This window comes from Pagrus major, chromosome 13 (assembly GCF_040436345.1).
Source record: "Pagrus major chromosome 13, Pma_NU_1.0".
Classification (NCBI taxonomy): Eukaryota; Metazoa; Chordata; class Actinopteri; order Spariformes; family Sparidae; genus Pagrus; species Pagrus major.
In genome coordinates, this window is record NC_133227.1 from 16,648,479 (window position 1) to 16,673,857 (window position 25,379).

Below are 25,379 nucleotides of genomic sequence, written 5' to 3' on the forward strand. Positions count from 1 at the left end.
GGATACCAGCCACACCAGGCCCATCTTGCTAGGGAGGTGATGCCCCCTTATGGTGCAAATGGGGACACAGTTCCCAACATTAATGTTCATTAAATGAACTGAATAAGGCTCTAGAATATACACATGAAAACCAGACATAATGTATAATTTAATTACATAATGTGACCACATATTTCTGCGTGTCACACACAGTTGTTTTAATGCTGCATATGATTTAGACAGGTGTAATTTACCTCATATACAGGAAACTGAAGGACAGCAAAAGAAATCATGGGCACATTGTTCATCAAAAAGAACACACATCCCACAAACGGTTCAAACTGAGGGCTGGTTCTGTCAATACGTGCTTCCTATGCAAAGAAAAGTTAGAGCTTCAGTGGCAAAATAATGGAAAGAAGAGGAAAGGGCCGGACGTTATTTCTCTCTACAGTCACCAGTCAGAAGGAAGAGGCTGCTGCTAAACTGTGGCAGGAAGGAGGGTGTGGACCTAACTGGGCTGACACTGGGACACTGTGGTTGGGCCACTTACTGAAAGTCACTGGTACACATCTAGATGGTCTGTGTCAGTGTGGAAATATGGAAACATGTTGTTTTTGTGTGTGATGAATACAGTGATGAAAGGGACTTTCTCTCTCATTTAAATCTCGTCCTCGTTGTTAGAGCCCTTCTACAATGTCTACATTCACCAGGCTGTCTTCAAACATACAAGATAAAAACCTACTCCAGACTGTGGGGGGCAGCATTGGGCTCTGCAGTGTACGGCTGACCGGAACATCATAAGAAGAAGAAACAGTCGGACGTATTGAAGGAAACACAAGTGACGTGGGGCAGTGCAGGGCCACGCTGGTGGGAAGGTGAGTGAGCATGCACGTGCTTCATATTATTATTAATATTAATGAAGGCATTGTCAGTGCGGAGCAGCAGTGTCCGCTGTCTGTGGCCTCTTACACCTGTACTGTGTAGAAAGCATTTGCGCGGCAGGATGCCTTTAAATGAGTGAATTAATCATTTAATCACCCGGAATTTAACTGTGGTGTCTTTTGAACACTGGGAATGATTTATCAAACTAAATGTTTCAGGGGGAATTGAAATAATGTTCCAAATGAAGCCTCTCTTGTGACTGAATGGAAATGATGAAAAATTATGCAGCAAAGAAAAGAAAATGTTATCTGTCGTCGCCGTTTACTGTAGTGAAGTGTCCGCTATGTTCTCAACACTTTTGGCGCTTTACGTTACCGTCAAACGTAATGGGTGCATCTCATTTCTCTTATTGGTCGTTTCCTCGCTCGAACCGGAAGTCGTTCCTATCTGCCATCCCAATGCTCTTATTTTGAGTGAGGACACACGAGAGCTGCCTTCACGGAAGTCTTTCACCAGCCACCACGCCCCCTCAGTTACTGATTGGACGCTGCAGCGGATCAGACTGATCTGAGTCTCATACGGAGTGAAGACAGATAACAGATTCAACTCAAGTTCAGATGCGTCACCATAAAGTTTTATATTTAGTTTGTTTTCTGGTTCATCAGTGAGTTAAAATGTGTCAGCCTGACTGTAGGAGAACAAAATGACCACAAACAACTTTCTTCATTTATTCCAAACATTTTTCTTTTCATGGTCTGTTTTAAACACGTCAGGCAGATCATTCCTGAGCGTCGGCTTATGTTACATTATTTCAGTTTTCCCTCAAACATTTAGTCTAAAAACAGCTTCCAGTGTTCAAAAGACACCATAATCACATTCTGAGTTATTAAATGATGATTTCACAATCAGAATATCACTGAATACAGGAAAATAATGAATAAATATATAAACACATTCTGCCAGTTGAAATGGTGCCTGTGCCTCTGAGCAGAGAACAGTACACAGTATAAATACACAGTACGCAGTATAAATACACAGTACACAGTATAAATACACAGTACGCAGTATAAATACACAGTACACAGTATAAATACACAGTACGCAGTATAAATACACAGTATAAATACACAGTATAAATACACAGTACGCAGTATAAATACACAACGTAAATACACAGTATAAATACACAGTACGCAGTATAAATACACAGTATGCAGTATAAATACACAGTATGCAGTATAAATACACAGTACGCAGTATAAATACACAGTACGCAGTATAAATACACAGTATAAATACACAGTACACAGTATAAATACAGTACACAGTATAAATACACAGTACGCAGTATAAATACACAGTATAAATACACAGTACACAGTATAAATACAGTACACAGTATAAATACACAGTACGCAGTATAAATACACAGTACACAGTATAAATACACAGTACACAGTATAAATACAGTACACAGTATAAATACACAGTACGCAGTATAAATACACAGTACACAGTATAAATACACAGTACACAGTATAAATACACAGTATAAATACACAGTACACAGTATAAGTACACAGTATGAATACACAGTATAAATACACAGTACAGAGTATAAATACACAGTATAAATACACAGTACAGAGTATAAATACACAGTATAAATACACAGTACACAGTATAAATACACAGTACGCAGTATAAATACACAGTATAAATACACAGTACACAGTATAAGTACACAGTATAGATACACAGTACACAGTATAAATACACAGTACACAGTATAAATACACAGTACGCAGTATAGATACACAGTACGCAGTATAGATACACAGTACGCAGTATAAATACACAGTACGCAGTATAAACACACAATACACAGTATAAATACACAGTACAAATATGCAGTACACAGTATAAATATACAGTACACAGTATAAATACACAGTACACAATATAAATACACAGTATAAATATACAGTACACAATATAAATACACAGTACACAGTATAAATACACAGTACACACTATATATATACAGTACACAGTATAATTATACAGTACACAGTATAAATACAGACTGCAGTTTGAACTTTAAGGTTGTGGGTTCACAAAGAAAATCCAGAAGAAGTTTACTGTGTTTACAGAAGCTTCGTTTGTATGAAAATGAATAATCAGGATATCAGCAGGAGCATCACATCCCAACATGTCCAGTGAGTGATAAAACTGTGAGAATGAAACAGGAACTGAACTCGAACAAACCACAAAACCAGACAGCAAAGCAGATGCATAGGCCTGTCACGATAATCAATAAATCAATTAATCATACGATAAATTAAAATGAGCTCGATAATTTTGCCGGCCTCGATAATTTCCATTTGCATGCTTGTTTGTTTTCCTCGTGTCTCTCACTAGAACCCTCTTGTCAGTCACTAGCCCCATTCACGCAGCCGTTTGCATGCGAGGATACTGCGCCAATTCTCCGCATCCGCCTTTGTGTGAACGTTTCAGATGCAGTGAGGGGTGAAATTTCGCTGCGCCTCCAGAGGTAGTATCAGAGGCGAACCGAGCCAGTGGCGCGGAGCGAGGGCGTGTCGATCTGATGGTGTTGGTGTCTGATAACTCTACAGATCCTTCACTCAACAAAATAAAAATAAATGTCCCACAAAGCAACGTTACAGGACCAAACAACAGGAACGTAGTAACTGGTCGTGTCTTTGGCAACTTATGTGAGGAAAAAAATACCGCAGTTATTCGTGGAGAAGTGTCTGTCAGCCTGCCGGTCTGACCGACTCTTCGTCACATTTCTGTCTGAAAAACAGCGTCTGTCCCCGTCAAAAAACTTTAACTCACCAAGTGTTTGTCGCGCGACGGTCAGTTACTGTTGTCATGGTGACGGTCAGCCCTCCCGACAAGACTCAGTGAACTTAGTGAACCCCGAGAGTGAAATAGTCAGACAGCGTCCAGTTTACTGATGGCGAATATGTAATTATGTAAATTATAGAAAAACGTAACTTTGTCACTTTCCAGGATGTTTGGTGGGTCAGGATCTCAATTACAACACATTATAACAGCATCCATATGATTATAAACAGACAGCTGGTACATGTTTAGATTAACAGGAGGACACCGGGGAAACACCTTGAAAAAAAACACATACGTCATCATCATCACGTGTACCGTCACGCCTCCTCATCACTGCAGACAATGGTGCTAACATTGTTGCTGCAGTAAGGAACCGTGGCTGGCCATGGCTCAATTGCTTTGGCCACAGCCTCCATCTTTATTTATTTTGGATATTTAAAATGTCTTTTTCACATTCCAATGTTAAATATTCTTTAGAAATAAAGGTTTATTGATCTTTGAAAGGGTGTAGTTGCATTATTATGCCATTATCATTATATTAGTTGAAAAATGGTCTCAAAGCGACAATATTATCGTTTATCGCAATAATTTCTAGGACAATTTATCGTCCAGCAAAATTTGTTATCGTGACAGGCCTACAGATGCAGATCCAGCTGTTAGTTTCCTTTGAAAAACTAAAGAGAACTGCCGTCCGCTTCAAAGATATTTAAACAGGTATAAAGGACAGGATTGGTAATAATGTAGGGCACAGACAGCAGCTGAAATAATGCAGAGTGCTAACTGCAAAAGAAATAACAGCTTTATTTTAAGACATCTGTGAATCAAGTTCATCACAGTCTTATTTCCAAGTGTAGGTCTAACTTATATTCACTATAACTTTAATCATGTAAATTTAATAATTTAATGACTACTTTAATGACTGCGAAAATTATGAAACATCTCTAACGTTAACCTACAGCTACAACTCAAACAGTCATAAGACGAGAGATGGACTCTGTGTTTATAACATCAATGCGTGGTGCTCACATACAGTCAAAGTTGGACAGTGTTTCCCAGATGTCGAACTTTTGATATGAAGATGCCAACCACATTATCATCACCATCTTGTTGCTGCTGTTTACATTCACCCTGACAGATTTAGAAGATGCATTACATGTTTATGTATGTTTGTACATATATAACTGTATATATATTCTTTAATTTGTGTAGTATGAAGGAGTTTACAAACTTTCATATCGTTATGCAACCCTGTGTTGTATAATTACAAATAAATTACCTTGTTTACATATAATGCATACACGTGAAACTATTGAACATTTTATTGAACTGTTTCCTTCTATTTCTAGTTCTTTCTATTGTTTTATTGCTCAGGCCTGCTGTGTTCAGGTGACCGTGGAGGAAAGTCCATGATGGTCAGGACTCTCTTCTTTGGTCACTTCTTTGGTCTTCAAAAAGTTATTTTAAATCTTTGAGGTGTTTGGAGTCATTATTTAATTTGGGTAAAGGCAAGGTAAATTAAGTGTTGTATTAATCGATTAATTGATGCAGAGTCTCACCTATATTTTCCGCGACATGCATGTGGTTCTGAAAATGACCTGTACGGATGAAGCCTCTTAAAACTTCCCATTCCTCCATGACGGGGCCTTAATCAGCCTGTGACGGGTCCGTGCTCGTACCTGGAAGAGTCCGAATGAGATTCCCCGCGATGGCTTAGTGAACGCAGGGCCGAATCGTAACGCTCCTAAGGACCATGTGTGGAAACCAGTTGCAGTGGTTTATCAATCCACCAGGAGGAGCAGTGATGATGGAAGCTGAAGCATTACTTCAGCTGAAATCAGCTGTTCTTACTGTATCATAGGCTACAGTATTTGACGTGTGAGAGTGTCAGAGCATATTTAATGATTATTAGGCTTCCATATCATGAGGTCATCAATATAATGCTACAGCTTTTTGTTTTTCAACAGTACTACATGAAAGTGAAAGTAATATGGCTGGGGAATTAATGATTTAACAGGAAGGAAAAACCTGTGTGCAGGACTCGTCTGAGCAGCTGACTTTATCTTCAGCAGTACCAGGACAAACTATTATAGTGTAAGAGCTGTTTTCTTGTTTGTTATTGCTGTTATATAAATGAAATTTTTCATGCTGTTAGATTACTGCTAGACCACGCTGGCAGGTGCATGCGGAAAATTCTGAAAGCAAACTGTTTTTTGCCACAGTGAAAATATTATTTTTGAAAGGCTAAACACCAACAAATATGGATTGAAGCAGAATATTTTGTAAAAGGTAAAAACATGTTGTGGATTTTGGAAATTATTACTTTGATCTTTTTTTATATATATTTTGACTTTTGGACTTTTCAAGTGCTCTGAAATTATTAGAAATGTTTGGATTAGACTAGTCAGAAGCAATGTTACGCAAAACAAAACAAAGACAAAAACATTTGCTCATTTTTCGCACAATGATGATATCTAGTCCCTGTTGATTTCGCCTTGAATGCTCCAGAGATCGTGGGATTTCCCAAACTGAATAAATACTGCACATATAAACACAGAAATGCTTAGCTAGCTCGCACTTGTTATAACTAAAATACCTGCTGAAGAATAATATTTTCCACGGACAGATTTAGGTAGGCTACTCCATATCTGCAGACTTCATGTGAAGTAACACATGAAAAAAAGCTGAAATGTATGGAAAAATATCAATGTAATCATCTCCAAAATGCGAGAAAAAAAACCCAAAATATTTTGTGGTGGAAACATCATCAACAAGACTTGACATGGCACGATTCGTGGTGTGTTAATACTTGGTGCAGCAATAAGGCTTAGTGATAATTACTTTCTCTAGATGTAACAACAAATCATTTTTCCAATACCTATTAGATTCAGCCTGATTTCAGTTGAGCATCTTACTGATGATGATCTTTACATTTTCCCTCAGATTAAAATGCCGAAGAGAAGCAAAGCAAAGAATGGAAAGGACGCATGGAAATGTAGCAGTGATAATGAGCAACTTCCTCCTAAACAGAGCAGATCGGAAGACAGAAACACTCCATCCCCTCTGTGCTTCCAGGGCGCAGTCAGCCTGTTCGAGAGCCTCATCCAGCCCATGAAGATGGAGCAGTTCTTTAGGGAGTACTGGGAGAAGAAGCCCCTCCATCTGCAGAGATCTGATCCCAGAACAGCCTCCTACTACCAGTCTTTGTTCCAGCTATCCGACCTGCAGAGCCTATGTTCTCAGGGTCTGGAATACTACAGGGACATCAACGTTGTTCGCTGCATCAACGGCAAGAAAAAAGTGCTTAACAAGGATGGGCAAGTTAAGAACAGTGTTCTCAGTAAGAACTTGGTTGAGAATAAGGCCACAATCCAATTCCACCAGCCGCAGAGGTTCAAGGTGAGTGCTGCCAAAAAAGAAAATCAAGGCTTTTTTAAACTTTGGAAAAATGATGCTACTGATAATGTTAGTCCGTCCATCAGTTGATCATTTGCACTCTGTAAGAGCCACAAGATGACAATTTAAGTTAATTTAAAATATGATGCATAATTTATAATTTCATGTTATTTCATGTGCATACCAGGGAAACAATGTTAAAAGATTTTAAAACAAACTCATGTTGGTTAATATCATTTATGCTCCCTCCCTGATAAAACTTGCATATTAGACCTTTAATTTGGTGAGTCATGTGCGCAGTTGACTGATGCTTGGAGCTGCGGCAGGCACGGGAGCATATCGTTTTTCTACCATGTGACGGACTGTAATTTGATTTTTATTTTTTCTTTATTAAACGTTTGAACTGGATTACATCTCCTGTCATTCGTGTCAGACTGAAGTTGCTGTGCCTACAGCTTGGGAAGTGGCTTTTTTGACGTCCAGAAGGAACGCCACTACACACTCAATGTGTGTTTTTGTTTCAATGTCGTAATATTTTGGCTGATTGGTGTATATACCAACGGTCAATGGAGGCATACAACCGCATGGCGGTAATTCTAGTTTTATTTCACAGAAACAACAAACTTTTCAAATGCATCATCAGAACTATCTGATCAGAGAATAGGTAAACATGATACAAGATACAAGTGAACTTTGAATTATACTTGTCCCAACCTCCAGCAAATGTCGTCCTCAGAAGGTCACACTTTTGTTATTTCTTAATGTGTATTTAGTGGGAACAAGCCATAGGTATTCCCAATTAATATGGTGGCAAAAATGTTGTGATCTTTTAGATTTCATGTTTGGTCATAATTTGAGTTGCCAATTCTTAAATGAATCCAGACTTTAACAATCCTTTCTCTATTTTAAATGTGTAAACAAACCAGAATATCTACCCATGCCAATATATTTCTATGATGCCATTACATTACATTCATAAAACAAATTCACAGCAAGTGCATTCAGGAACTAGAGGTAGGTGTGATCAGAAATAACTGACAAAGTGTGATGAAAATATTTGAAAGTGTTTCTTTCACAAATCTCAGATCATCCATTTGAGTAGGCATTTGTCAGAAGCGACTCTCATATAATTTTTCCTGTTTTTTCAGGATGAGCTATGGAGGATCCAGGAGAAACTGGAGTGTTTCTTTGGGGCCTTGGTGGGCTCAAACATCTACATCACACCACAGGACTCCCAGGGCCTTCCAGCTCACTATGATGATGTTGAGGTACAAAAACAAATCGACATATTAATGGCACATTTGTATTCTCTAATTTAGTGGAAGTAGGTACCTGTAGAAGTGAATATTAGGCAGATGCCATATATCATCAGTAGATCAAGGAGACACCTTGAAGAATAAAAGCCTCAACACTCAGTTCCATCTTCCACCCGGCACAGGTGCCACAAAGCTGCGGGTGTATGAAGTAACACTTAAGTCACATATTCTGCTATATTTAGGTAAATGGGATGCTATGCTAGTGGTCACTCTGTACTCGATCATTACTGACTTAAACTTAATACAGTAAGCAATAGGGAGCCAGTGGGGAAATGAAATGAGTGACATAGCTGACAGTTTGGCTGTCTGTACAGTGGTTGAGTAAATATACTTGGTTACTTTACACTACTGAATCAGCTCAACACTCAACATTTTTGAAAAATGTAATGATACTTAGGTCGAAACTCACACTCATACTTAGGGTTAGGGGTTAGGGTTAGGGTTAACCCTAGTGAGTGAGTCTTGCTGACTCACTCACTTCATACCTGCAGTTTTGCACAGAATCTGTTATCCCAACAAAAACTGTAAAGGTCTTTCCAAACAACAATGCATGGATCACAAAAGAGTTAAACAAGCTCTTTTGCTGAAGAAATATGCATTTTTTACAGGGAAATCAGAATGATTTTTTTACACATCTAAAACAAAGGAGCAATATGTTGGAGTTGTATTTGTGCAGCTTACATGGGGTGATATAGTGCTGATACAGACTTTAGTTGAGCTCGACAACAGTCGGCTGATTGTACTGTCTGTTGTCTGTCTCTCTCTCACTCACATGCTCTCTGCTATGTTGGTCTTTACTCAGGTGTTCATTCTGCAGCTGGAAGGGGAGAAACATTGGCTTCTCTACAGTCCTACTGTTCAGCTGGCAACAGAGTACAGCGTAGAGTCAGAGGAGAGAATCGGCAGCCCAAGCCATGACATTTTATTGAAGGTAAAGCACCCTAATCGTACAGACATACATATACAATATATATACTGCTCAAAAAAATTAAGGGAACACCTTATTCGCACATCAGATCTTGATGGACACATTATTCAAGTTGAAAATCTTTACTGATGTACATTGTAGAATTTGTTGAGAACAAAATGACGTAACAACGGTCAATGGAAACCAAAATCATCAACCCATTGAGGGCTGGATTCAAAATCACAGAAAATCAAGGTAAAAAATTCGAATCACAGGCTGATCCAACTTGAGTGAATTTTATCATGGCAGCTCGTAAAGTGACTCAGTAGTAGCATAATGTTCACCATGGGTCTCCAGAGTCACATGTGCTCAGTGTGAACCTGCTCCAGTCAAGCTGCATGGTGCTGGGTTGTAAGCACAGGTCCCACTAGAGGATGTCAGGCCCTCATGCCACCCTCATGGAGTCTGTTTCTGACAGTTTGGTCAGAAATATGCACACCAGTAGCCTGCTGGAGGTCATTGTGAAGGGCTCTGGCAGTGCTCCTCCTCTTCCTCCTTGCACAAAGGAGCACATACTGGTCCTGCTGCTGGGTTGATGACCTTCTACAGCCCTGTCCAGTTCTCCTTGTGTAACGGCTGGTCTCCCGGTATCTCCTCCATGCTCTTGAGACTGTGCTGGGAGACACAGCAAACCTTCCTGCGACCGCCCATATGAATGTGCCATCCTGGAGGAGCTGGACTACCTGTGCAACCTGATTAGGCTGCAGGTACCACCTCATGCAACCAGTAGTGACAAGGACTCTAGCAGAACACACAGCAAGTGTTTGAAGAAGCTACTGTGTACGGCTGTGAGAAGAAAGTGCTCACTCGTCATGAAAAAGATGCCAGCCACAAAGCTTTGGTCCATGCCCTCTGTCTTACGAGTACGTTACCGGGAACGACGGCTCCACTGCGCCTTCAATGACCAGCTGTGTTTGCATCCAAAAAATATTCACAATGGCTCAGCCACTGGTCGATCTGTGTAAAAAGCTATCTGAAGACAAAACTGCCTTTATAAAGCTTTCTATTTCAAATCGACATGCCATTTATTTAAACACACATGGCCAGAGACCGGAATCCGCCAGTTTTGAGCATGACTGGCCATGCCCGGCGATGGGCTTGGGATTCTTAGAATGCCATCTTAACTACAGTATATACTGTCATAATTGATTGTCTGTCTGGTTGAGGTTGCTGCTGGAAAATGCTAATTTCATTTTGTGCATGCACAAATGAACGTGTGTACATGCGCAAAGCAGTTATATTTTCCGAGCTGCAAGACAGACAAAAATATTTTTGTATCATTATGAGACTAGACGTCATTTATAGTTGCACTTTGTAACGCCTTCTCCTCTCCCCTCTGATGCCTGTGCAGGAGCATTGTCCAGACAGACACGTAGCGGAGCAGGGACAGGGATGTTACTCGAGTTGATATTGCTACAATGTGGCTACTGCCAGCCTCATCTTTTTACATAGAGTTTGCCTTTGATAATCATCAGTAAATATGATGATGTGATTTTTCTTTACCTTCGCTGAAAGAGGGAGAGTGGGGGGAGAAATAGAGTGAGGGAGGGAGAGAAAAAAGAGATTGCTGGAAAAAATACCTGCTCTTCACCTGTTGTGTGCATTCTCTTCATGTCAGCGACATATTCTATAGATACAGACATTAAAAAACAGTAGTGAAGCACAGATTGTCTTCAGGTCTATTTTTGCCGAGAACCGCATACGTGTTGTGGTAAAAATAGGCGACTCTGAATCTCTAGATGACGCGCCGCTGATGCCGCACATGGGCGCAGAAATAAATAGCAAAACATTATGCAACGAAGGCAGTGTGTTCAGCCCATTAAACATTTCAATAACAGGCCATTAAAAAAAGCTACAACATATTAGTTTTATTAGGTATTTATGAATCTGTCTTTTATGATGAACATACTGTGGAATTTTCCATTTAAGTGTCTGTGCGTTTTTTGAGTTTTTGTTTTAAGACAGACTTGAAAAAGTGAATCACATCTCTCCACAGGCAGGGGATCTTCTGTACTTTCCCAGAGGAACCATCCATCAAGCCAAAACTCCAGCAGGAGTGGACCACTCTACCCATCTGACTCTCAGCACCTACCAGACAACGTATGAGAGCTCCTCTTCTCTGTGGCCTTCAATATAACATTGTGTCTACAGAGGAGGCGTAGTGAAAGCATCATGCTATCAGAGCGGCAGCTGCTTCAACCTCTGGCTGAGTCTGCACTAGATGCTTTCAGGCACAGTTATAAGCGTAGGTTTTCCACAATCCAAATCATTCAAGCCGGGTTTGCATGGAGCCACTGCCCTCCTGCAGACACTCTGCTTGTCCGCTCTCTCTAGCCCAGAGACACAGCTGTGAGTCGGTGTGTTTAAAGGGGAAAGTAAAGCTGGCAGTCCGATCACATCACCAGCAACGCAGACACACCAGCACACATGTACAAATGCTCACTGCGACATAGACCACTTGTGTAGGTTACAGCGTTGGCTCTGCATAGAGCCTACGTGCAAACTTTAATAACCTTTTATTATAACACCAGAAGCCAACCTTGGTGGATGACATTAAAGTCCCAGATTCTACTGCAGTCCATTCCATCTTAGCAACTGCTTAATTTTTTGTAAGATTGTAAAATTAAGTCATTTGTCAAAAATGATAGCACATTGTCAGGAAAGATCCTAAAAATACCAAAACACATGGAGTGGGGCCTCAAAACACACCCGGATTGAACTGTTGACAGGAGCACCGGTTTGTGCAACTTATGCAGCAAGGAATCTTGTAACCATCAGAGAACTACAGGCTTAAAATATCCCCTCGTTTTAAAGGTTAGAATGTCCATTTATTCATTGATTCACTCATCTACTAAAATACATTTGCAGGGAAATATTTTAAAATTTTACAGCAAATATTGGCATATGCGATTATCATCACAGCTTGGAATTAATTAGATTAATTTTTTAATCATTTGACAGCCCTAATCATAATATAAGATCATCTGTTCTGTCAGACTTGCCTTTTCATGGACAGAGAAAAGGCAGCTGAAACGCATCCTATGAAGACACCACAAGTCTTTACGTTAGATTTTAATCTTTCACTTTTACTGGTTTTACCACAGTACAGTTGAATTAGTGTCAGACAACTGTGATCAAAAGAACAGATGAGTCTTCCCTGTCCTGCACTGCAAGGTAAACTTTCAAGGTTAAGGTGTACTTTATTATCTCAGATAGGGGAATTTGGGTGAACAAGGTAAAAAAAATAAACCAGTCATAAAACAAATATACATACAAATATACGATATGCACTCTCACCTTCCATCCCTCTAACACACACACGCGCACATACATACACATATATATAAATCCTCTTTCAGATAGCCTTGTAAAATGGTTGCAGGACAAAATGATCAACATTAAAACTGTACAATTTCATTAAGAACATTTGCTGTTGCAGTTTTTTAACCTTTGCAGTAGCAAGCTAGTCATCAATCTCAGTCCCTAATTATCTGTAAGTATTGAGTCTTTCAGTGGCTTCATTGATGACCTTGGTGGGTGACACTTCTCTACCGTGTCTAAAATCTATGACCAATACCTTTTTTAGCCACATTGACCTCAATGAAATTGTCAGAACACCATTTAATGATGTTGCCTATTTCTTCCTGAGTTGTCAGGCTACAAGAACTCAGTCTCACTCAGTCATTGGTGTACAGTGTATACAGTATTAAAGACAATACACAAACCTATGGGGCCCCTGTATTTATAATTTAAGGGAAGGAAATAGCTGCTAAATCTAGAAGTACTTGAACAGTAAAATCCTTAATGAAATACATAGTATTTCTTGATGAAATACATACTCCACATTTCAGTGTTACACACAGGTATTCTGAATGAGGTGCCACATTGGTGATGCCGTTTCTACTTCTGTCTACTTCTACTTCTGTTTTAGTATGAAAATGAAAAATGAAAAAAAGTCTGGGCAATTGTTGGGTATTTGTACCTCTGTGATGTGGCTGATGAAGAGTGTAACATTCTTTGATACTCTCACCTGTATTCTCTGTCTGTCCTCACCTCAGGTCATGGGGAGATTTGCTGTTGGACATATTTCCCAGCTTGTTGAGTGACAGCAGCAGGACTGAAGTTAGCCTGAGAGAGGGCATACCCAGACAACTTTTGCTGGTAAAACTGTTTTTTTGGGTTTCTGTGGTGCAACTAAAAATGATACATTCTGTTAAGCTGGGGTAGTGGGGCAGATAGGCAAACCAAATGTGTCATTTAATGATTAAAAGTTTCAGCACGTCATCTTAATTCCCCAAGGTTTAATATCAGGGGTGGAGGCAGTTTATATGCGACCTCTGCTGGCCTTGTGAGGTCATTAACCTCATCATTTAATTTTTCCAGTATTTGCCCCATCTCTCTGCATTATAACCATGTATGTCTTTGCCAAAATTGCATTTTTGTTCTAATAAATCCTATGCTTATTTGCTGCCACCATTTTTAATGATGGAATGTAACGAAGTACATTTACTCAAGTACAAGTTTGAGGTACTTGTACTTTAATTGTGAATTTCCATTTTCTGCACCACTCCACTACATTTTAGAGGCAAATATTGTACTTTTTACTCCACTATATTCAATTTATAACTGTCATTAGTAGTTCAAAGATTACATGCTGCATCAGAGCCAAAGTAGCGCATTTTTAAATCCATTTTATCAGCAATCTGATTTAAAAAAGCAATGATGACGATAATAAGAAAAATGCTGAACATCAAATCTGATAAACGGCCAGGCCAGAAATAGGCCAATCCCATAGTATACAGTATAGATACATGTAAATATGTCAATATTTTACTTTTACTTTTGAAACTTAATTACCTTTTTTGCCAGAAAATTACTTTTGATACTTAAGCATCAAAGTACATTTAATATCACATACTGAAAGACTTTTACTCAAGTAGAATCATCCCAAAAACAAACAATGACTAGCTCTAAGGCCCAATGGAGCAGCACATGATTGAGTGTGAGATGATCAATGCCCTTAAATTGCATGATTGTACAGCCTTCACCTTTTCAATGTGGTAAAAAGAAAAAGAAAGAAACCCAAAAATGTCAGCTGTGTGGTAAAGCAAGGAGACCACCAGGCATATTGTTGAAAATGCAAGACTCCTTAGAAGAATCATATGAAAAATCAAACTGAGATGCATGATCTCCTGACAAGTGAGGGCAAAAGGAAAGGCTGGTCGGTGCAAAGAACTTATGACAAAAGACCTCAAAGTAACATCATCATGCTGGTGGAAAACCTCAGTATTGGCATAACAGAAGATGTAGTCAGTGGCTACACTATTGGTGGGAAATGGCTTAAGAGAAATGACTATCTTCTGATGATTATCAGAAGATTCTGTGTTAGAAGCCCTTGTATAAAACGTTTGTCTAAGCTCCTAAGTAGGATATCCATGTTGTTTATGGTTGATACAAGCAAAGTGTTCAAAAGACTCACCAGGGTGCTGGAATAAGGAGAAAAACAGACATATAGCAGGCCTACTTTCCCTTGAGCCTCTTGTCCACTTACTGTGTCCGTGTGTCTGTAGTTGCCTGGGCCTCTTGCCTCTTCCCATTCAGTGCATGTTATCCTCTACGTAGGCTGTGGCTGAAGAATCATTGGTTGCCTTTGTGCGGTAGACATTGTGGCAACGTAATAAGGAGGACAAAGGGTTCAGACAAAGCGCACACTCACTGTTGCTTGGGCCTATTGTCCCCTTATCACCAGCAGGATGGGGATTGCCTCTGTGCAGTGGGTGAAGCCCGATGAGGAGTGTATATCCATGGTCACCTGTGCCTCTTGTCTGTTGTCTGTCCCTATCCATCTTCCTTCGTGTAGGCTGTGGTCGGCGAGTCAGTGGTTGGCCTTGTGCTACATGCGTCTCCCCAATAACGAAAGACAGACATGACCATACTCAACTGAAAATGTCATGAGGATGGGTTAAGAAATGCCAACATGACAACAACTTCCTTCAGTCAAATTTGACATATTAGATCTACTTTGGGTGAAGTCCCTTTTTGGGGGTTTTGTGTGCGTTTGTGTCAAATCTGTAATGCCTCCACCTCTAAAAATAAGCTTTGTAGTTTGTAGAAACCCTGGACAAAGTTTAAATGTGTCAAAATGTGTAGAACATGAGCACCAGATTGATTTGGTGACCATGTTTGCTCTATCCAACACTTTTTGGAGAGGACCCAGCCCTTTCGCCTTAGACAGTGATCCAGTAAAATGAGTTTAACCCCAGCATCAAAATTCAGAACTAATAACAGAATTGACAGGTGTTTTACTATATAGCTTAAAACTACTTTAAGCATTGACATTTTTTTACCTAACTTCTTGTCCGTTTTGCAGTCAGCGATCCCATCCCTCCTCTCCACATCATCACCACATGACCGTGCAGTGTTAATTGCTAGACATAGTAGCATACAGGAGGATCCTGCTCTCTGGGTGTTCACAAGCAGACAGGACTGCGTCTTTATGAGGTTTTAGTTTTTCTAGTTTTACAGGGACAGTGCACAATTAAAAGTAATTGCATTAGAGTTAGATAGCAACTTATTTGCATCTGTGGTCCCAGGGCAGGTCAACTAAAAAACACACAACAGCAAGTGCACTGTGTAAAACCACAAAATATATATAAAACTCTCTAAATGTGAACATTGCACTACATAAAACAACACGATACATAAAGGTCCATCAGTATAAAAACTAGAATCAGTATGATGGACAGTGTACGCAAGGCAATGATTGGCTAAAATCAGCACAAAAATTACATCACCAAACTAAAGCCTGCTTTTTAGCACTGCAAAACTTTGTGAGTCTCTTATGTTTGTAGGTATGGAGTTCCAGTTCCCCACCACTGTAATCGAAAAAGCACACTGACCAAACCTAGTGGATGCTCTAGTCCTACCAACTCTGCTACAGCTTGGTTGGGCTAGGCATTCTCTAAGAGGAGAGGGTGCAAGATTTTGAATAATTTTAAACATCGGGCAGGCATCTGAGTAAAATAAGAATCCCAGACCTGCAGAGGGGGTCCTCCTCAAAAATCAACTGTCTTCCTTGCCTACATTAGTCCTACATAGTGTTGCTGTAATTGTCCACCTTAAAACAGAAAGCCAGTGTGCATGCATTCTTACTCCTTTCTGTTTCTCTCTACCAGCAACTTTATCTGATCTCTGTCTTTCTTTCTTTTCCAACCACGATTTCATTGTCATAACAGCAGGTGAGTTGCGTTTGGAGGAAGTTCGTAGGTGATTATGTAGCCAATCAAAACTAAAGTGCATCGAACGACATCTCAACAACCAAATGCACTTACAAGTTTGTTCAAAACAACTGCATAAGTAGGCCTACATTAAATGGGAGCGAGTCACATCATTATCAGTGCATTTACAGGACAGATGATATAACAGAGCATCTCTCTCTGTCTGCAGAGCATGTGTGAGTGACAGTAGATGGGAGGGGATTTGTGGAAGGCATCGTTCTCTCAGACAGATTATAAAAAATAAAAGTAGCCTAATGTCACCAAATGGCTTAAACAATCACTCAACACCTACATGCACTGCAAGCTTCAGACACAAGCTTTCACCACTGACTCTGTCCTGGTTTGTCGGCTGTGTTTTTGTGTGTAGGGTAGCAGTGAAGGCCTAGACAACATCAGGCGGCTGGCCACTGAACTAAGATCACTGGCTGATAAAATGGAAACAGGGCTGCAGGAAGTCCGCTCTTCTCACATGAAGAGAGACTTCATCAGTAACAGACTGCCACCATATAGCCAGGAGGAGCTGCTAACACCATGTGAGCTCTGTTGTGGTCATTTGTATGTGTTTAAACTTGGACACGAGTTCACTTTTCTATTTTGTGCATTTATGCATGTAAGCGTTTGTCTGTTGCAGCTGGGAAGATTCCTGCCTTGGAGGATGTGGTGTATTTGAAGTTTAAAGAACATATGGTAATAACAGTGGAGCCCAGTCATGAGAGAACAGTAAGTCCATTCAGACTTTCATTTTAAGTAATAAACGTTAGCCCAGTGTCTGTTTTGGTGCTGACACCATTCATCAGATACCCCAAAAACAGAAAAGATTAAATTCAGTGAATGCTCGTTTTGTGTGTTTCAGGATGAGACCACAGAATTGGTCATCTTTGTCCTACATTCTTTGAAGAACCAAAGGGAGAGCCACATGATGGGTGAAAGTTATGATGCAGAGGTGGAACGGGACATCTCCAGGGTATGCTGTTCACTGCAGTTGTCTGATGTCTAATGACCGACAAGTAATTTAAGTACATTTAGGAAAAGCCCCACAGATTTTTTTCTGTACCGGTAGAAACACAACATTTGCAGTGGAGACAGGTAGCTACACATGACAAAATTAAAATATTTATCATGCCTTAATTACTAGACAAAGTAGATTTTTGTTTAAATAACACAAAAATAAATTCACTGAAATAAGTTTACACATTTAACCTCAAAACTTTAGGTTACTGAATTAATGGTACTTTAATTAATTATCCATGACTGTTGTCCAGACTTGCTCCCATCTCCTGTTCTCCACTTTCCCTTTGCACCATAGCCACTCTCACAATCTGGAGGCTCAATTAAAATGGCTGCCCTCCTAATGATAGCTGATTTTACCAATTCAATCACCTCGTGAACAGTGAATCTTTTTTTTAACCATTAGCCACTTCTCACTTACGGCAACTCTTCCCCTGTGCCTACAAGCAAGACTGGCAGTTGCCAACTGCAGCAAACCAGATATTTCAACAAAACCACACCCCTGCACCTGTGTTTCAAAGGTCAACGATGTTTGAAAACAACATCTGGATTTGGGATGTATTCCCTCCTCCAGCCCTCTCCTGTGTGTGTGTGTGTGTGTGTGTGTGTGTGTGTGTGTGTGTGTGTGTGTGTGTGTGTGTGTGTGTGTGTGTGTGTGTGTGTGTGTGTGTGTGTGTGTGTGTGTGTGCGCGCGCGTGTGTGTGTGCGTGTGCGCGCGCGCGCTAAAAGGAGAGGAGAGGACACAAAGGGACATAATGCTGAGTTAGGGTGAAAAACTGACATTTAAAACTGACATTTATTTACATTGAAAGTCCCATAGAAATACTTGTGTGTCTCAGGTCTGCAAAATGTCAATACTGTACCAAGAAAAAGCCACAGATTATCTTTTTTTTTCTTGAATCTGTAGTTAGAGTCCAGACTGTGTGTATCAAAAATGAAAATGTGAAATTCCTTACTTATTGTTTTACAGGTGGAAAATCTAAAATCCAACAACCCCTTGTTACTAATGACTAAAAAATGGTTGCGCTGTAACTCGATTTGAAAAATGGATTTTTATGCTTTGCTTAGTTAGTATTTGAAGTGTTGTAAAGGAAATTATAAAATTCCACTGTGTACATTAATGGGTTAATGGCACACCAAAGCACTCACTCTCACAAGTCCATCATTATCCATAATAATTCATCAACATACACGTAACAATTTGTAAAGCGAAAAGTCTTTCACTGCTGAAAGATGGCCTTTGCATAAAACTATGCTGTCTTTGCAGTAAAGAAACACAAATATTTTTGAAGTTGGTCCGACCTGACCAAAGAAAACTGAGAAAAAGGGCTGCAGTATTCCCTTTTGCTCAAAAGGTAGAAAACCTACAACAGAATGCACTTGGCTGCACCGGACCAGTTAACACTCCCACTGATGGGTGACATACTGGGAATTGGATGGTGCTTTGATTTGGCTCTGTGCCAGTTTTGAAACAGAAAACATAGTATTCCAGCTATAACCGCTGGTTATGAACAAACAGAAAAGTACAGAAAAATATGTTTCTGAAACCATTTATGCAAGAAATAGACAATGAACAGGATCATGGTTCTTATTTGATCAAGCACTGCCTTGTTTTTCAGCTTCCCTTTTTACAAGACATGAATAATATTGTGGTCATTTCTGGTTTACAAACCCTCTATATTAGAGCTGAACATTGTACTAAAATGTTTCTATCAACATTTTATGCAAGAAATATGTAGTAGTGACAGAGGACACATTTTTAAATGCGTATGCATATCTGCATAGCCAGTGCCTCTGTGGATACTTTGTGGATGCTTCAGTGGACAGCTGTAGCATGTTTTTGACACTTTTTACAAATTCAGTAGGTTTGCTCACCATGAACCAAGCTCTGTAGTGCTTAGTCCCACACACTTTGCCCAGGCTATTTCAGTGCTTCAAATCAAATCAAATTAAATTCTTTTTAGAGTTTCAAAAATGATGCAATGTAGTATGTGAGGGTAAAGATTTGCACAACAGAAAATCCATTTATTTCTTCACTATATCAATATCTGACCAGAGCAAGCAAACGTGACAAGCTTTCAATGTCTTTTGAACTCAATAATCCAGAGAGTATAAAAATGGCTTGCTTGTGTTATCAGAAAAAAATATCATGTTAAATACTTAACTGCTTTCTCACCAATCATCACTGCATCCATCTCTTTGGCAGTGGGTAAATTAAAAATCCTCCCTACTTGGCTGTGGCTTACTGGTTTTTGCCATCATCTTTTTTACTCAGAAGGACGCCTCCAGGCCTTAGCATTTTCAATCCCAGTGACACACACAAATTTAATTGCTTTCCCACAGCTCAGATACCCACTAAGCTTGTTTTTTAAAAGAAAAAACATTTATTGTCCATGTTTAGTTTCTAGGGGTCGGCAGAACTCGCACGGTTTCAGGGCTTCGTATTGCTACCACCTCCGAGCATAGCACAGAGGCAGAGGATTGCCCTCTGGTGCTATGCTTAAAAATCTCAGCAATAGGTACTCGCATGAGTACTCTGTAGTCTGTTATTGTGTTCTCACAGATTCACTTTGAATTTCTGATGATTCGCTTGTTTAGGTTGATTCTCTATTGACAGCTGGGTCCATTCCATGCCAGGTAACCCAGAATTCCGAACTTTTTCCAAATCATGTGATTGATTTTTCTTGGGGAAAATATTTATATTCAAGTATATAATATATATTTAATTCAAGGAAACTTGCAAAAGCCTATAGCTGTACTCTCAATTCTTTCTTATTAATTAATTTTTGGTTAGTTAGATTTCATCAATTCCTGTGATTCTTTGTATGTGTACAGAGTGCTGCAGAGATGATGTATTTTTATATATTAAGCTCTGTGTAAATGCAGTAGCCAGTAGTAAATAGCTAAAGATGGGCTATAAACGAACCACACTACGGTAACATGACTTCAATGTCACCCCCACTATTCGTCTTACTACCCTGCACTTTAGACACTTTGCTATAAAATGATTAATGTACAAGTTGTAAAGTTACTAAGTAGATGAGTTTCCATGTTTGCTGTGATGATATTTTGTAAGTAATTTGAGGTATTAACTGATTGTTTTTATGTTGCAGAAAAAAATGAAAGATATCTTAAGCTTGTGTTAACCACAGAACTCTGAAAATCAACTGACTTGGAGACGAGGGAACCTGAAGTGCAAAAATGTCAACTTATTTCTGGGAATCAGGACAAATTCTTGTCGCACTCTATTCTAATCCTCACCAGTTTCTTCTTTTTTCACGGAATTGCGTTGGAATTTGTACTTGTGCTTAAACATCCAAGAAACTCTTAAGCATACTTTACAACATGTATTCATGTAAATAGTTGTTGCAGAGTGTTTACAGTCATTTTTTACCCAAACGAGGATTTTTCAATGTCAGAAATTTATATCTGCACTAATTCTCACCTTCTTGCAACCAAATTTTGTATTCTGTATAGTATTAATATAGTTCCCCTATGTAGCAGCCACAGCAGTGATAACAGCTTTACTAATTGAGATATGAATATTAATAATACTAAAAGTATAGTAATAATAATAGTAATGATGATGATGATGATGATGATGATGATAGTAGGACTCAAGCAGGACCACATCAGCAGGGCCAACCAACATCCATGGGAACCTGCAGGGAAGAAGCCAAGTCAGTAACATTCATTAATGAGACATGAATGTGTACAGATAGAGAGAGAGGAGCTCAGTGCATCATGGGAAATCCCCCAGCAGTCTAAACCTATAGCAGCATAGCTAAGAGCCTGTGCAGGCCCTAGCTATAGGCTTAAAAACTTGTGTAGAAAATTCAAAGATGTATAATTACTCCATCAATTAACTTTTTTTTAAATAGCTAATTCTTTCACATTGCAGTGGCTGTAATAATACATTCAGTTGTTTATTTTATAAGTGTTTGTACTGTGCTGGCTTCAAGATATTCTGTCTTTTTGGGATACATTTTGAGCCTGTACAGGTTACAGGCATTTTGCTAGTTACAGGTTGTAATGACTTGGTTTGTTACATACTAGATGATGTCATCTTATTCCCTGTGTCTGGACAAAATAACAATTGTAGTTTCATAGCTAATTGCCAATTTATTTAACGATTTCAAACTTTTCTACACTAAGGGGAGTCCCTCACACAGTAAGTCTCATTGACTTTAAATTTCACACAATTCCAGCTCCATGTACTCCATGTACCACTATTTTGGATTTTTTTGAAAAACATTTTTGATATTTCCTTCCAAAACGAGGTACAATTGCAACCAAATTTTCTGTAGATCATTATAAGACCAAGCCTATTAAAACTTTGTGTCAACATGGCGAGGAAAAAAAAGCAACTTAAAATACATCTGGGGACATATCTTCAGGGAGCAAGTCTACCAAAGTCTGTTGAGCCTGACACATAGGGGAACCTCAAATGCCAAAATTTGTCGTGCCCTATTGATTGGTGCGCAAATATGTGACAGCCCTATTTAAACTCTGGCGACATTTCTAGAGACGTCCCGCGCTATCTTGTGAAAATACACACAGGGTTTTGTTTGAATCCAATGAAGAGGGAACCAATGGTGGGACTCAATTATTGAAATGCTGCAGGCTTTGTGATGATGAAACGGGTTTGTGATTGATCGCCCTCCTTTTTCAAAACAAATTTAAATAGTTGAAGTGACTTTGCTCGGCTTTGTGAAGCCCTAAACTGACTTGTTGTTGCTAGCAGCTTTAGCCCGTCTAATGTGGATGTCCCCCGTCTTTGCAATCAATGCAGTTCTCATTGTGTTATGTCATTTATTTATTTATTTTTGTTAATATATTTAATATATATTTAAACATGAAAGATGACTCTCCACTCTGGACACAACCAATCAGCTTAACACATTTATATGGAGCCTGTGGTCTGGGACTGATACAGACATGTTGCATGTTTCTCTGTCATCATGTTTGCATTGTTTGCTGTGGGGGCTAGTGGGCAGAAAATGTACAAGAACATTGAATGAAGTAGTGAGCTAGATTTAAATGCGTAGTTTGTTCTGTATAGAAAGCTCTGGAAATGTTGCCTTTTATGTTGGACTTTGGTTTTCAGCTTATCATTACAGCTTGCTTTTTGTTCTCAACCTTCCTGGCTCTGTGTGTTTTGCATTTGGGTCCTTTTTGTTAACCCTAACAAGTAGAAGGAAGGCAGGAGACACAAGATAAAAACAGATGAACTGACAAATAGTAAAAGAAAAACAGGACAAATAGACATGGACTAATTAACAAATGAAACACAGGTGATCAGGGGAAGTAAAGCGGGAAAAGGACAAATGGAGGGAGTGAAAAGCAAAACATGACACATGAGGAGAGAACTACAAAATAAAACAGGAAATAACTAAACCAAAAACTCCAGGAAAACCATGACAGGATAAGTCAGAGAGCATTAGAGAAAGGCTGATGAGACTTTGTGAATGTTTATTGTCAAACCTATGCAGTAATTACTGCTGGGCCTAGTGTATGGGAAGTAGTGTGAGCCCTAGCACAGCTGAAAGGGGGTGGGGAGGTCACATCCGGCTCAGTCCCTTGTTCCAGCTGCTGATATACTGTTTGACAGCAGTGAACACAAATGTCTATGTCAGAACACTTTTGTCTTGCACCTAGTTCGAGCACTGGAAATGCAGTCTTTAATGTATGTGTATCTGTCGTCTAAACCTATTTCCATATGTCTTCGTCTCTATAGGGCCTGCAGTTCCCTCTGTCCCACCTCCAGGCTCTGCGGCAGCTCCAACAGGCAGAGCAGCTGGCTGTGGCCCAGCTTCAGCTGCCCACACAGGAGGACAAACTCAATCTGACCCTGGCCCTCTGGAGTGAGAGCCTGCTGGTTGTGGTATAGCATCAAATATCACAGAATTAAACATACAATTAATCTTTTTCCTGAATAAAGCTCTTACAGTTCCAGCAGTGCAGATGTAGATTTGTTCTTATAGCAGTACTATGTTTATTAAATGATATATTCTATACAGTTGATGAATTTAGATTGTTCAGATTTAGATTTACACTAAGTGTAGACCTTCAGATTTGCCCACTTGCTGCTATAGGCAGACTACACTTGCAGAGACAGCAGTTATTGTTGGCTGTGACTTGTGGGCCCGATGCCAATACAGATATTAAAGGAGAAATTTGCCATGTTTTATGTGGATATCCCAATTTATGTTGATGGTAAATGTAATTAATTGAGGCAATAAAATCCCCAGTGCGTGGTGTCCTGAAAGAGAGAATTGGGTTATTAGACTTTTCCTGCTTGTACAGCCTGCCTACATGTACCAGGATGCATTGCACGCAACCTCCTGACACTCCACCTCCTAATACTTCTAAACCTGCCCAGCATGTGAAGGTGGGCATTTCAAACGGGTCTCTGTACAAAAAGGCATCTGAAATAAGTTAGCTACGTCATTACCAGTAAAGAGGAAGAAGAAAAAGAATGTGACGAGAACATCTTAGTTTTTATTGTTATAATACTACTATATATTTGTTTATATTTGGTAGTCTCTGAGTAGTCACCACAGCAAATATAGAGGCACATTTAAAGGGATAGTTCGGATTTTTTGACATGAAGTTGTATGACATCCTCACCATCAGTGTCGTGCATCAGCAGTGACTTTTCCCCCACTGCGTCCTGTGAGCCGAGGTCTGTCCCGCTGTTGTTGCTGAAGAAAGTAGTTACGGCTAGTTTGCGGGGTCATGAAGATAAAGCGTTTTGCTTCAAAAAACAATATCCGTTCAAAAGAGTAAGACATTTGCATCACAAAATCGTTTACGACAAAAAAGTCAGACCTCACGATCACCTGGCACTATTTTCCCTCCCTTCGTATCACTGCGCGCTTCCGCCTGTTGACACACCGCACACCGGGACTTAGCTTCTGAAATAAAACTTTTTAGAAAGGGTCTCTGGGTGAGGATGGCTGCTTCACATCAAACTATTTTACTGTATGAATCTGGGTTCAAAAACTAACACACTTTAACCATTTCAAACCGGTTTTAACACAATATGCAAACATTTTACCCTATGGACATGGCAAATAACTCAAGCAGCCGGTTAATAAATATATCTACACAATATAGTGGAGACGTGTGGCCCAAACTAACTTCTTACAATTAGCCGTTTGCTAACTCTTTCACCGCTCATTTTTCACTTGCACTTGAACTAAAATTGTCTTTTAAGAATAGCTATTAAGTTACAGCAGTTTCTGTGAGATTTTGACACAATGCCCCCTACTGTCACAACCTGCTACATCAAACCAACTATTTGCATCCACGAAACCATATTACTCATAGACAAATACATCTTTGCAAATAGAACACAACACAGGCATAATATGAAATTATGAAACACAATAAAACCAAATATTTTCATTCACAAATGTGGGCACACATTAGAGGGCATCACATACAGTATGTAACCACTGTTCGGTTGTTACCTGACAGTATATAAGTCAAGACAATCTGGAAGACAGCAGAGAACACTGTGGGTCTTCTCTCCATGCTTCATGTAGTAAAGAGATCTGATTCATCACACGGAGTCTGAAATTCTTCAGAAAATTAGCAACTCTCAAACTTCAACGAGGACAATTTCCCTTACAAGCGTCATCTTCTAAGCTGTGTGCTGGGGCAGCAGGGCAAAGGCTGCTG

At 39.6% G+C, this 25,379-nt stretch overlaps 1 protein-coding gene across 2 annotated transcripts; it reads left to right on the forward strand.

Annotated features, from left to right (window-relative positions):
• The first annotated feature begins 764 nt into the window (after nt 1–764).
• On the forward strand, nt 765–23,961 carry riox2 (ribosomal oxygenase 2). Of its 2 annotated transcripts, none has more exons than XM_073479437.1 (10): nt 765–854; nt 6,673–7,128; nt 8,274–8,393; nt 9,244–9,372; nt 11,405–11,508; nt 13,467–13,569; nt 17,053–17,218; nt 17,317–17,405; nt 17,539–17,649; nt 23,431–23,961. In XM_073479437.1, exons 2-10 carry the CDS (start codon nt 6,679–6,681, stop codon nt 23,581–23,583), a joined length of 1,425 nt encoding a protein of 474 aa, XP_073335538.1. In that variant the 5' UTR covers nt 765–854; nt 6,673–6,678; the 3' UTR covers nt 23,584–23,961. The 2 variants fall into 2 exon arrangements, with proteins under 2 accessions (XP_073335538.1, XP_073335539.1); XM_073479438.1 differs by lacking the exon at nt 765–854 and adding an exon at nt 5,753–5,823.
• The last annotated feature ends 1,418 nt before the right edge of the window (nt 23,962–25,379 follow it).